The 12,824-nt window shown below is 39.3% G+C and overlaps 3 protein-coding genes across 6 annotated transcripts; 1 reads left to right on the top strand and 2 right to left on the bottom strand.

Annotated features, from left to right (window-relative positions):
• Positions 1-1,025: 1,025 nt before the first annotated feature.
• Positions 1,026-4,712, bottom strand: LOC109161809 (26S proteasome regulatory subunit 4 homolog A-like). Its single transcript, XM_019310337.1, has 6 exons — positions 4,148-4,712; positions 2,512-2,757; positions 1,926-2,095; positions 1,639-1,855; positions 1,393-1,533; positions 1,026-1,305 (listed from the first exon to the last, which is right to left on the bottom strand). Exons 1-6 carry the CDS (start codon positions 4,619-4,621, stop codon positions 1,222-1,224), a joined length of 1,332 nt encoding a protein of 443 aa, XP_019165882.1. The 5' UTR covers positions 4,622-4,712; the 3' UTR covers positions 1,026-1,221.
• A 1,643-nt stretch (positions 4,713-6,355) lies between these two features.
• Positions 6,356-8,207, top strand: LOC109161817 (zinc finger HIT domain-containing protein 3). Of its 2 annotated transcripts, none has more exons than XM_019310356.1 (7): positions 6,356-6,453; positions 6,574-6,605; positions 6,780-6,824; positions 7,422-7,508; positions 7,619-7,707; positions 7,827-7,877; positions 7,978-8,207. In XM_019310356.1, the coding sequence occupies exons 1-7, from the start codon at positions 6,380-6,382 to the stop codon at positions 7,999-8,001; spliced, it is 402 nt and encodes a 133-aa protein (XP_019165901.1). In that variant the 5' UTR covers positions 6,356-6,379; the 3' UTR covers positions 8,002-8,207. The 2 variants fall into 2 exon arrangements, with proteins under 2 accessions (XP_019165901.1, XP_019165894.1); XM_019310349.1 differs by having other exon boundaries at positions 7,416-7,508.
• LOC109161795 (transcription factor PIF1-like) lies at positions 8,147-12,602 on the bottom strand. Of its 3 annotated transcripts, none has more exons than XM_019310307.1 (8): positions 12,492-12,602; positions 11,349-12,223; positions 10,093-10,176; positions 9,942-10,007; positions 9,761-9,826; positions 9,358-9,642; positions 8,463-8,541; positions 8,147-8,339 (listed from the first exon to the last, which is right to left on the bottom strand). In XM_019310307.1, exons 1-8 carry the CDS (start codon positions 12,577-12,579, stop codon positions 8,335-8,337), a joined length of 1,548 nt encoding a protein of 515 aa, XP_019165852.1. In that variant the 5' UTR covers positions 12,580-12,602; the 3' UTR covers positions 8,147-8,334. The 3 variants fall into 3 exon arrangements, with proteins under 3 accessions (XP_019165852.1, XP_019165861.1, XP_019165869.1); XM_019310316.1 differs by having other exon boundaries at positions 11,349-12,220; positions 12,492-12,600; XM_019310324.1 differs by having other exon boundaries at positions 12,326-12,577.
• Between the last annotated feature and the right edge of the window lie 222 nt (positions 12,603-12,824).

The raw sequence follows: 12,824 nt of genomic DNA, 5'->3' as shown, positions 1-12,824 counted from the left end.
TTACAAAGTATAGGTTGACTCGCTATATTTTTATTTTTAATTTTTTGAAAAAAAATCATAATTGAATACCTAAATGTCATTGTATTTTACGAAATTTAAGCGATTTTGTTGCTGGAGGACAAAAAAATGGTCATGCTACAATAATACTAGGACCAAATAGAGATGTTCTGGAAAACAATTGACTAAAAGTCGACTACCATATATATATATAAATCTATGACTAAAAATGAAATTAATTTTTTTTTTTTACATATTTTGTAAATATATCATTACAATTTTGTACAAATATGTTTATTAAAAAAAAACACTAACAGAGATATGATACACAGATTGAAACTTTGAATCCTACCAAGAAAAAAAAAGTGTGATTTTGTTGTGAAAAATACTATACATATCGTGATTTAACTCGATGAAGAAAACGATAAATACTTTGTAAAATTGCATTAAATTTGAGTTGAACTTTAAACTTGGAGTGTTTGGAATTGATTGAATTCAATTACACCCCTATGCAACACGTACAATCAACTACTCCCTCCGTCCCGAATTGGTTGTCTCATTTGCTTTTTGCACGCTTTTTAAGGAATTAAAGTAAATGTTATGTATTTTCCAATTATGCCCTTCACTTTTTCACTTTTGGGAATAAAAGCAAAAGTCATAAGGGTAATTTGAGAAAAAGTAGAATGATGGTGATGTTCAATTTTGGAAAGAGGACAACATTTTGGGACAAACTAAAAAGGAAAGTAAGACATTCAAAATGGGACAGAGGGAGTATATGAAATCAACACAATTAAAGCTTGTCGGATAATATATATACTCAACAACTCTAATAAATTCACTCTACCAATATTAGTACAAGAGAGTGAACATAACCGTACCATTCTACAAACTACTCAGAATTCATAGTTTCTATAATTCCATGTATAAGGGGTGGAGATCTATAGGCAGTGTGCATTTTTTCCATTGTAAATTTTCATATTCGAAAGATTTTTTTTTTTTTTAACAATAAAAATATCTTTTTTGAAGAATTTAGAAAATAATTAATTCATAAAATTGAGCCAAAAGCAGTGATGTGAGACGGGGCCATGTGTTCTCACATAGTACAGATGGCTACAGATTTCATCAATGTTGTGAAGCAGAGCTTTTAATGTTTACAGAAAGCTGATATAAAGGGAAGAAGGAGCATTGAATGCCACCGTACAAATTGAGAAAAGTAATTCTTCACTACATGTAAAGCCCTTCAGGGACTCCCTCTTTCTTCTTGAACATCACCTTGTCCTTGGCTTTCTTGAAATCAGCATGAGTTACCTGCAAATTTTGCAATACTTGGGGTTAGATCACACTTCATAACCAACCAACCAACATTTGGGAAAGTAAATCGAGACATGTTTTTACCTTCATACGCCTCTCTCTTAACGCGAGCAATCCAGCTTCAGTACAAATGGCCTTGATATCGGCTCCAGAAAACTCGTCTTTTGTCATGACAAACTCTTCTAAGTTGACATCATCAGCCAGGGTCATCCTTGCTGTGTGTATCTAATCACATAATCAAAAGTTCTACTTAGACACGAACAGGTAGTAGTTATGGGTGAATCACCCTTTTGCAGTTTCGTACTAAATGTGATCGAGCCATGTGCATACCTGGAAAATCCTCCGCCTTGTTTTGATATCAGGAAGAGGAAATTCAATTTTCCTGTCAATTCTGCCAGGTCGAAGCAGGGCAGGATCAAGGCTCTCAATCTTATTAGTGGCTAGGATTACCTTCACATCTCCCCGTGAGTCAAAACCATCTAGCTGGTTAAGCAGTTCAAGCATGGTACGCTGAATTTCACGCTCACCACCCGAGTGTGCATCATACCTGTAGATGTTAAATGTTAACTAAGGATTCCACAACATTTTCAACATCCCCCTATATATCAAAAACTTACCTTTTGGTACCAACCGCATCAATTTCATCAATAAAGACAATAGCAGGTGAGAGTTCATCAGCAACCCTAAATAGCTCTCTCACCAATTTGGGACCATCTCCCAAGTACTTCTGTATCAGTTCACTTCCAACAACACGCAAGAATGTAGCTGAAGTTGAGTTAGCAACTGCCTGAAGATCATTGATGGGCAATCTGTTAGAATATCTGTTCCTAAAATCATGAGGTAGTGAAGGAAAATGCCAGCCAAAAAGCAAATGCAGTGCACAGCATAGACTGCTCTTTTGTTCTGTATGGTGGGGAACATAATAATTATAATACATGCTATAAAAAATTCCACACATCAAAGGGTGGATTCCATGTCAACCATGTAAAATCAGCTCCATGCTATAAGGCAACTCATTTTATTTGCACAGTTTCATCTTTTCTTTTACTATTCAAAGAAATTATGTTTGTACACATTTCAACCAGTCATGAATTCAAAGATTTCTTCAGCAAACCTGATGCCTCACAGAATTAGTGATTTCTCCCTCAGCAATACACTTACAAGAATAATACCACATAGAGATACATAGAGTTGTGAGCAAACCTTTGCAAGCAATGTTTTACCAGTGCCAGGCTCTCCATACAGAATGACTCCTTTAGGAGGTTTAATACCGATGTCTTCATACAGCTCAGGATGAGTTAATGGAAGCTCGACTGCTTCCTTGATCTCCTGAATTTGTGCATCTAGTCCACCAATATCAGCATATGATTCCAAAGGAGCCTTCTCAACCTTCATTACAGAAACCATGGGATCTACATCATCTTGAAGAAGTCCAACAACAGAGAGAACCTGGAACAGCAGGAAAGATCATTAAAATAATAGATCCCTATTTCATGTGCTTAAAGCAATGAGAATAAATTCATCATATAATAAGTACAAAAAGAAATAAGATTATTGGGACATAAGATAGTGGAATAACTTTTGTTTTCGCCCACTCTTACTGAATTGGAAGAAAAATAATCAATGAGATACATCTCGAATAAAAGGGATCTCTCAATAATATCAAAGTTGTAAAAGGCGTTAGGTGCTCGTCGGGCGGTGGATGGGCACCTAGGTTCCTTAATAAATTTCTTTTTTATACATTTGATAAAAACAATAAAGCATAAAAGCCTAACCCTAGCCCAAAACTTAAAAGTTCAGCACAAGCCCAAACTCTCCAAAGTTAAAAATCTAACCCTAATTTAAGTCCCAAAATTTCAGTGAAAGCAATGACTAGATGACTTCCAAGCGACGATAGCGAGCTGTGACAATGGGCTTTGACACGCCAAGGAAATCCAACCGTCCCACAAGGCAAGGGGCTTTGCAAAGGGGTTTAGGTGGCGAGCTACAACTATGATGGGCAACTGAGCAATGAGTGACTGTGAGGGCGTGAACTCCAGCAAAGGCAACAACAACACAGGTAAAATGGAAAACTTGTCCGACTAGTCAGTCAACTCGGTTGACTAGTTGGATGGCCACCAAAGTAGGTGCCTACATCAGAACATGCATCGGCCTAGAGGCGCCTGGCACCTATGTGGCGCCTAGGCTGATTTTTGCAACGCCATTAATATCTATGCATATGTAGTGTTTCTGAAATTTAAATGGAAAGAGTATATAAGTTGAGCTCGTGAAATTGATCCCAAGCTGTGAAACACCAAAGACAAGCTCTTTATTTTTCAGGTGGTTTAGATCATTGTTGTCCTTTCAGTTAAAAAGGATTAGGAAGACACCAGAAGATGAAACTACAATCTTCAAGAATTTCACAGCTTATTGGACTAGCAGAATTTTACATGGATTATTCCTTTTCGCAAATAGAGAACACTATAATCCACTGCCTTTCCATAAACTCCATGATATTCAAAGTTAATAGAACATCCACTAATGCAATAATCTAAGGCACTAACTGTCAGAATTCTTAAGTAACAAATGGTTTACCTAAAAACAATAAGTTATTGACTTATCATGCCATTTTCTCAAGAAATCTATACATTCCTCAAACCTCGGCTCAACATTCCCGAAATCCCAATTTTTCCTATCAAACCCTAGGCAATTCATCACCGTAAAATCAATGCGCATTCATTAGGAAAACAACATTCCCGAAATCCCAATTTTTCCTATCAAACCCTAGGCAATTCATCACCGTAAAATCAATGCACATTCATTAGGAAAACAACATTAATGGAGAAAATTAGACAATTACCTTATTGTGCATTAAAATTGCACATCCAGGCTCGAGCTGATCTTTATCAACGAACGATAAAATAGATACATAGTACTCCGGCCCCACTGAAGAAGAAACGATGGCATGGTTCTCATCAATCAGCTCCTCCAGATTCCCGACGCTCATAGGTGAGCCCCGAAGGTCATCGACTTTGGATCGATCCTCTTCGGTCTTTTCTTCCTGGGGTTTCAGCCGTTCCTGATTAGCCACGAACTCTTCTTCCATCAATAAATAGTCTTTAATTCTCTCGAGCTTCAGGAGCCGGAGTTTGCACTTGGTCAGCGGAGTAACAGTTGGAAGCCGAGCAGCCGCTTCCGAACCCTTCTGCTTCCGCTGTTTCCGGCCGACGCGGGCCGGCGGCGCCGCCGGCTCGAACTTCTTATCCTTCTTGTCATCATTTTTACGATCGCCGGGGAGCTGCCGATTCAGACCGCCGGGAGTTCCTTGACCCATGATTGTTCTTCCTTAGAAATTTCAAGAGCGAAGCGCCGAGAGATTTGTGCAATTGAAGATCGAAATTCAGTTCGGATTTGAAGCGACCTTTCTTCTCACGAAAGAAATGTCGATATAACGGGCCTACCCCTAAAAAGGCCCAAGCCCAGTATCTATTACAGAACCCTTATAAGCCCAATAGCAGCTCGATCAATTGTTATATCGTGTACCAGGGAACCCAATGCGTCCTAAAATCCCATGTTTCGTATGTACATAATTATATAGTAGAATACACATAAACCTTTAATATAATACACATAATTTTAACATAATACATTGATAATACTAATTCTCCCAGATGTTAGTTGTATGTACTAAATACATAAAATATATGTCTGAACAAGAGGAAGAATCACAAGAAAATAGCTCAAATTCCCTTTTTATTCATCTTTTGTTTGTGCAGAGAGAATTTAGAGAAAATGGGGGAAGGGAGAGCTTAGAGTGAGAGAGAGAGCTCATGGCTCCAAATGGGCCAAAGATCCCCTCACTCAGAGGGCTAGAAGCCCTTTTATAGGGCCACCGAGGTGGCGGGTTTGACCCATCTCGGGTTTGACCCGTCACCTTTGACCCCGACCCGTAGGCCAAGACCTGAATCGCGAGACTCCGACCCGACTGTAAGCGATGGCACGGACCTGGAGTATATAACTTATCATACATAATACATATAAACTCTTAACATAATACATAATACACATAAACTCTTAAAATATTACATATAAACTCTTAATGTAATACACATAACTCTTAACGTAATATATATAAACTCGTAACATAGTACACATAAACTCTTAGGGCGCTACGTTGTGCATTCTGGTGCACAATATAATTTGCCCAAGTCGATAGTTCATTTGCTTCGACTAATCACAAGTCCTATTTCAACGATAATGCAAGAGTTTGAATTTTAATGAAATCTGAGGGTGATTGGGAAACTTTGAGCGTCCGATCAAGAAAACTCCTGCAACAAGCAACGGAACAAGCATTGGTCAGCCCTTTACACTATTCCTTCTTTCGTCAGGAATAGCTGGTCGGAAGCTCAGCACCGATCAAAGGAGATGAAGGCCTCTTGTATGAGCAAAGTATACAAGCAAAGGTGAGAACCTATGGACTAACTAAAATATTCGCAACTCGCAATTTACATCCTCCAGCGGCTCTTGGTCAGGGACGTTTATACTATGGACCAAAGTTTATATTGCATTGTGAACTCTGATATAAAAATTCTGTACCTTCAGTTAACACATTCTATACATATAGTTAACAATTTATGTACATATAAACAAATAACTTGATAATTGATAACACATAATATGATAGTTATAGGTATAGAAACTATTAACTGCAGGTACAAAATGTGTCAACTATAGATACATAATCTTATTTAATAATTGCTGACACATAATATGATAGCTACATGTACAGAAACTATCAGCTGCATGTATAAAATGTGTCAACTATAAATACAGAATCTGAATGTTATTTTTGGACCAGAGTCTACAATACAAGATAAACCATTAGACCGTTATCCATCGTATAAAGAATACCTAATGTATCAAAATATATATCGGGCCTATCACTAGAAGTCCCAAGCCCAATATGTATTCCAAAACCCTTATAAGCCCAATAGCAGCTCTATAGCCCACTTAGGCTTCCATCAAAAGCCCATTAGCCCAAGCTTTTATACATCTATAGCAGCTCTCATGCTCGTGAAATTCAGCAGAGAAGATGGGGCCGAAGAAGTGTGGAGTTTGCGAAGAAGCTCAGTCTAAGTACAAATGTCCCAGCTGCGTTATACCCTAGTAAGCTTGCTTTCTTCTTTCTTTCTCCGGTTTTCGCTCCATCTTCAATCGACCATTATAGTTTCAGAGAGATTGCTTGAAAATAAAAATTGAAAAAGATCACTTTTTTTCATCTCGCAGTTGTTCCCTGACATGCTTCAAGAAGCACAAAGGTTCAATCTCTGGCCACTGTGCAATATAAGATTGATTATTATCTGTTTTTGTTGATGTTTGATTGCAACTTTGATGATCAAATTCGAGTGGTTGTGCTATTTTAGTAGAATTTTGTATCTTTTAGTATAATTTGGATGCTTGGCTTACCCGAGGAGACTTCACGATTTTTGCAGAAATTCCATGTGGAAAACCCCAGCCTTCTTCAGAAGAAAATTTGGGTAAGCTTTGTTGTGAAATGTCAAGTCTTTGAATAAACAGAAATTTGATTACTGCTTTTCTGTATTATTTCTTGGATATGTTGCTGTAGTAGTGTTGAATTGTTGTTGGCTGGTGATAATCCTGACTGAATGTACTATGAATATATATATATATATTTATGACATGTGAGAATATTAACCTATAAATGATGAGTTAAAAATAAAATGGTGAGGATGGGGCATTAATTTGTAGCTATTGATTAAAGGGAAAAAAAAAACGGGATTGTGATAAATTCCTAATTATTTCCAAAAGAAAAATAAAGTAAAACATTGAGAAAATATAAAATTTTGTGAGGTCGGGGAATCCCCTCTCCTGGATGGAGATGGGGATACGCCCCCCGCCCCGCTCTATTGACATCCCTAGTTCTGTTGTATAAGTTGCCAGATATAATGCTTGTTAGCCCATGAAAATTGATTAGATAGCATGATTTGACTATAAGGTGAATATGACATGTTTGTGGAATTTTCCCAAGAGTTTTTTTGTAAAGACCGTTGCATCTATCTCTCAATCTCTTGTGCTTTTAACATTATAACGTTATATCATTTTATATCCATCAGCTCCTACTCCTGCACTGCATGTTGATAAACCATTGTACGTTGATGAGCCAAGCCAGGTGCTGACGCAGTCACAACTCGAGTCTGTAGGTATATCTGATGGATGTCCCTCGTGCAAGATTCTTCTTCATTTGAAGTCGCAAAGTAAATTAAGATATTTTTCTTTCTGGGTATTTATTTTTATCGTCCCCTTTCATCAGCTTCATCCAGTGAAATATGCGAGGCACTAAGGAGTGAGGAGCTTCAGAAACTTATATGCAATATAGATTCTTCTACGGATGCCGAGTCTGTAAGTGTTATTAGCCCTGCTTAATGTGACTATAGATTCTCTTGACATGTTTGTTGAGCGTCTGAGAAGATACCCACCAGCCACCGGGACATCATTAACTAAATTTTCCACTTACCCAGGACCTCGATAAAGCTATGCAGAAGGAAGAATTTCACATACTTGCCCAGAAGGTATTTTACTTCCATTATGCTTTATGAAAGCGACTTTTTCAGGAAAATGTACTTTCCATAGTGTGGCACAACTAACTCTAAATATACTGCCAATGTATAGATCTTATCTACCATCAGTCCTTGAGGTTCGGTTTTTGACCATGTTCTCGATTGTATATTAATGTGGAAGAAGGAAGCTATTCCTTATGCAAGGAGGAATCTGCCGTGATCTGTTTGGACTCTTTTTCTTTTTTCTCTTATGAGAGCTCGTGAGATTTAGCCATTGCCCATTGGTCATATCTTCAACAATTTCATTGAGTGAAACCACTTTAATACATCGATTCTATGGCAGTAATTACATGTTAGCTGTGTTATTTTTGTACTGAGAAATGCCCGAGCAGGCTGCACTCTTCTTCCTGCTTCGCTTACACTACAAAATTTAGTTGGGAAGACTTCTCATCATTGATCCGCCTGGGAATCAACCTGCAAATGCAGAGGTACCAACTTGAGTGGTTAAGCAAAGTGGAGACTGTTTCATTTGCGCCATAAAAATAGCCAAAAGTTCACTAGAAAGATGATGAATCAGGAATAGAACTGGAAGTTTACCACATTGCAGAGTTGTTGGATTCTCAACATCTTTGCTGCTGCAGGGCTTGCTCTTATTAGAATGTTCCGCCATCTCGTTCTGAAAGGGAAAGTAAAGGTCCGTTTACTAACTGGAGAATTTCTCTAGTTTTTTGGAAACTGGTGGGGAATTAGAGAATAAAAAATAGAAAACATGTTTAGTAGCACAGTTTTCCATTTCCATTTTGAAAACTGGAAACGATTTTCCAGATTAGAAATCTGGTAAACTTCTAAAAACATGGAAAACAGGATCATTTATAGCACAGTTTTCCATTTTGATTTTTTTTAACACTTTAGTCTTTCTAGCAAGTTTTTTCCCGACAGAGCATCTGGGAAAATGTAAATCATGGTAACTCAACTGAACATCTCACTTTAAGAGGTTACTCCCACACTGCCGTTGGTGAGACTCGATCCCTGGTCATTCTTCCAAACTTTCACCTCTATGACCAGTTGAGCCACCCATGCGGGTTTCTAGCGAGTTTTTGACCTAACATCACATGTAATCCTGTTCTAATTGTTGCACGCATGCTAGTTTTAGGTGATATTTGGTCGGAAAACTTAGCAAGAGGCTAAAAGTGGTAAGAATTTGTGAAACTCGGGTGGGAAAAGGTAAGAGATGGAGATGGATAGCGGCAACTTCAACCAAGCTAGTCAAGCTGTTGACATGGTAATTATAAGGTTACAAATTTGACCCCGGCCTATTAGCCTTCTTTGTAAGCTAGTTTACCTCTTTCCCGTTGTTTGCCGACTAGAGTCACAAGACGGTGTTTACTCAGTTCACACCCACGTGTTGTGACTGTGGGTTTCCCTCGTCACTTCCCAAAAAGAAGATGGAAAAAAGATGAATGTTCAACCTAAGACTACTGTTGCAGCTTACCATTGAAGGTGTAACTTGTGTCTGTGTTGGGAATGGTGGGTGGCTAGAGTTATGAGGTGAGTTGAGCATGGGATCTGTGTGGTTTAATGCCTGAATTCTTGAGGGATCTGCCATGGAAAATGGAGTAGGCATTGGAAATGCAGGCATAGGAAACCTTGGACCCCCCATTGGATATGGCGCCACAGGGGGATTCATGCCCATCCCAATCCCCATTGCAGGCATGTACTGCTGGATCCCAGGAAACATCATCGGAATCATGCCACACCCATGTCCCAAAGACATCATCTGCAGATCAAGAATGTCCATTCAGTATAGAGACTAAGGTCACAAGATGAGATTTACCCAGACCATACCATCTGATACTAACTGCGAGTTTTCCTCATTACTCAAAAAAGACAGATACCTGCACTTGCAACTGGAGCGATTTTAGATACTCAATTGCTTCGTCTAAAATCGAAGCCTTGTCCAACTGAATTCAAGAAAAGAGAGTATGAAGATTATATATATGTATATACATATATAACTTGAAGCTAGCTAGCTAGCTAGGTAGAAGATCATATCAGATCAGATCAGAGCACCAAAACCTTGTTGCATCGCGGTATAAGTTGCTGCAGAGCTCTCATCTTCTCATTGATCCTGTCGCGACGTTTCTGCATTTGATTGATTGTAGCAAAGAAGAAGATGAAGAAAAAATTACAGGATTCTGTGTAATGGTTAACAAAACTGCATTCATACCCTCTCTGAGAGATTATGGACTTCTGCTGCGCGAGATCGCTTGGAAGACGTTTGCTTCTTTGCATTATACCCAAAGTCAGTGTCCTAAGATAACAAAAGACAGCAAGAAATTTGAGTCTATCTTAACCCTTCATGCATCACAACAACCACCCACCGAATACGTTCCGTTTTAACTGAAAGTTTAAAAATTGTTAGTTACCGACACTTCTACTGAATTTGAGTCTTTGATGACTTAATTGATTTTTCGTTGAAACTTGCAATCACTACTCGGAAGTGTGTACTGAAGCACAAAGAGTTAATATCGCATCCACTGAAAATCGAACCCATGGCTTTCCAGTTAGTAGAGCCACTTCGTCCACTAGACACAAGGTCATTCATTATGAATCAAAATTTGAAAATAAGAAGGATCCCACAATCCTGAACCAAATTCGTGATGAATTTTGACACTAAAACAATAGTCGTGGATGAAAATTGGTAAGAATTAAATATGTGAATCAAAACTGTCATTTTGTTAATACTCATGGGACCAAAATTGGTATTTACTCTTTTTTTTTTTTAGTTTTTTTTTTCCAACTTTCTATTTGAGTTTTATGTCCTATCATTTTCCTTTGTGTTCTATAGCGGTACACTAGGCAGAACCCAAAGACTATTATACGATTTCGGAAGCAAACACGGCATGGCGCATGGTAGTCCACCGGTGCCATGTACAACGGAAAGAGAAATTAATCCAAATTTTAAAATTAACTCTCAGTAAAAGCCGTGTATTAGTCTTCTTAATTTAAAATAGTTAGCCACTATATAGGACACAACTCCAGGAAAGAAAGTTTATGGGACAATTATTTTTGTAATTACAAAATTCTAAATTAAAGAGTGTTCTATTAATTTTCTTAATTTGAGTTAATCAGTTACGAGCATCTGTGATTTATGATTTTACCAACTATTTGTCACCCAAAAAAATTACTTAGTAGTTTACAACATCTGATACTAGACTAATTCTGTTACATAAGCTACCAAATCATACTTTCTAAACTTTTTACTCCTTGATGTGGCGGACAATGATAGGTTACTTTTTTTTTTTTTTTTTTTTATGTGAGTCTCAGTACAAGTGTCTATATCAAGATTTTGTATATCAGAGTAAAAGTTAGGAGTAGAAAATGGAAGTAGATATAATATTTTCTGAGATGAATTTTTATGGTAAAATAATTAAAAAATAAGAAAAAAAAAATGAAGAAGAAGAAGTGTAGCTAACTGCTCACCGCATTATGACCCTCGTCGTCCGTTTCGCTTCCTTTGGCCTTCCGGTCGTCCATCGCCGTCGCCGGAGCTGTCGACTTCTCCGCGCTGACGCTGGCTCCGGAACCGTCGTCTGGAGAAGACGTCACTGTCATTTCCTTGGCTCCCGTTGACGCGCCCGCAGCTTCAGTCCCGCTCATAGCCCCGCCGCGCGGGCCTAGGTTTCCGCCTGAAACCTGCGCCGTACTATCTGCAACGTGAGAATCTCTATATTCGCTGGGAACTATCGGAGTATCATTTGACTCCACCACCGTCGACGCCGCTCTCGACGGTCCAGCAGGCGGCCTACACAACCGCGCGAAGTTCTGGGAACGCAGGACGTCGGTGCGCCCCGAGGGAGGTATAGGCGGCAGAGGAGCGGGCGGCCGACGGACCTCCGGCGCAGATGCGCGGAAATCGCGCGGCGGAGCCACGGCGGCGGCGGCGGAGGACGAAGATGGATACAGGAGATCAGCGGAGAGATAAGGAGAGTCGTCGACGAGAGGATAGTGAAGCCAAGACGCCATCTCGTCTTCTTGCATGAATAGTTCCGGCTGATGATGAGACGTAGCCATTTCCTCCTCCGCCGATCCGACGACCTCTCTGGCCGCCGGAACCGGAATCGCCGCGTCGCCGCCGTGAGATCTCTTCACCGATCTCTGGTGGTTCTGAGTGTGCACCACCACCTGACCGTTCTGCCATAACAACTCCATAATCTCATCTTCCATTGCAGACTTCTTTGCGCCGCCGCTTAAACCCGCCGCAGACGGCGGCGCAATCATCGGAAGAGGAGAGTAATCCTCGTCCATTTCGAACTCCGGAACCGCGCAGTGATGATTCATCGTCACCTTTGCAATAACTTCATTAAAGCAGAAAAAAAAACTGAAGATCAGATCGATGATGAAGACGATGAAAAGCGATTAAAGAGTGGATTGAAATGCAGCTTTTGAGTTTGAAGGACAGCGGAAGAGATAAGGGGTTGTCTGTCTAGGTAGCTAGCGTTTAGGTAGCTTGAGGAAAGGAAAAGAATCAGCCAAAAAAAAGACAGAAATTAATGATGGATTTTGACGCCATTAATGTAAGATCAGAACACTAAAATGTTTGTGTCATAAAACACATTTCCCCACCTCTTTCAATCACTGGCTTATCATCACCACCAACTCTTAATTTTTCCATCTCCCACTTGACAACTCCCATACCATCATAAGCTATCATGTCTCCCTCTCTCTCTTTTAAAATTCATCCCATACTAATAATATAATAATCAAATATTTGGCCCAGACTCATTAGCAAACCTAAAATAAGTTTATAAGTTTTGCTTTGCTGATCGATCACTAGGGTTCATAAGCTTTGCTTTGTATTTGGGGGCGTGTAACCTATAGGCTGATTAAGGTACATCCCGCAATTTACTTAATGCAGAAGTGGTGGGGCTTTACCGGCACATTGAGACATATTTTACG

Source organism: Ipomoea nil, unplaced genomic scaffold (genome assembly GCF_001879475.1).
Source record: "Ipomoea nil cultivar Tokyo-kokei standard unplaced genomic scaffold, Asagao_1.1 scaffold0302, whole genome shotgun sequence".
Lineage (NCBI taxonomy): Eukaryota > Viridiplantae > Streptophyta > Magnoliopsida > Solanales > Convolvulaceae > Ipomoea > Ipomoea nil.
This window is presented reverse-complemented; position numbering and strand designations above follow the sequence as displayed.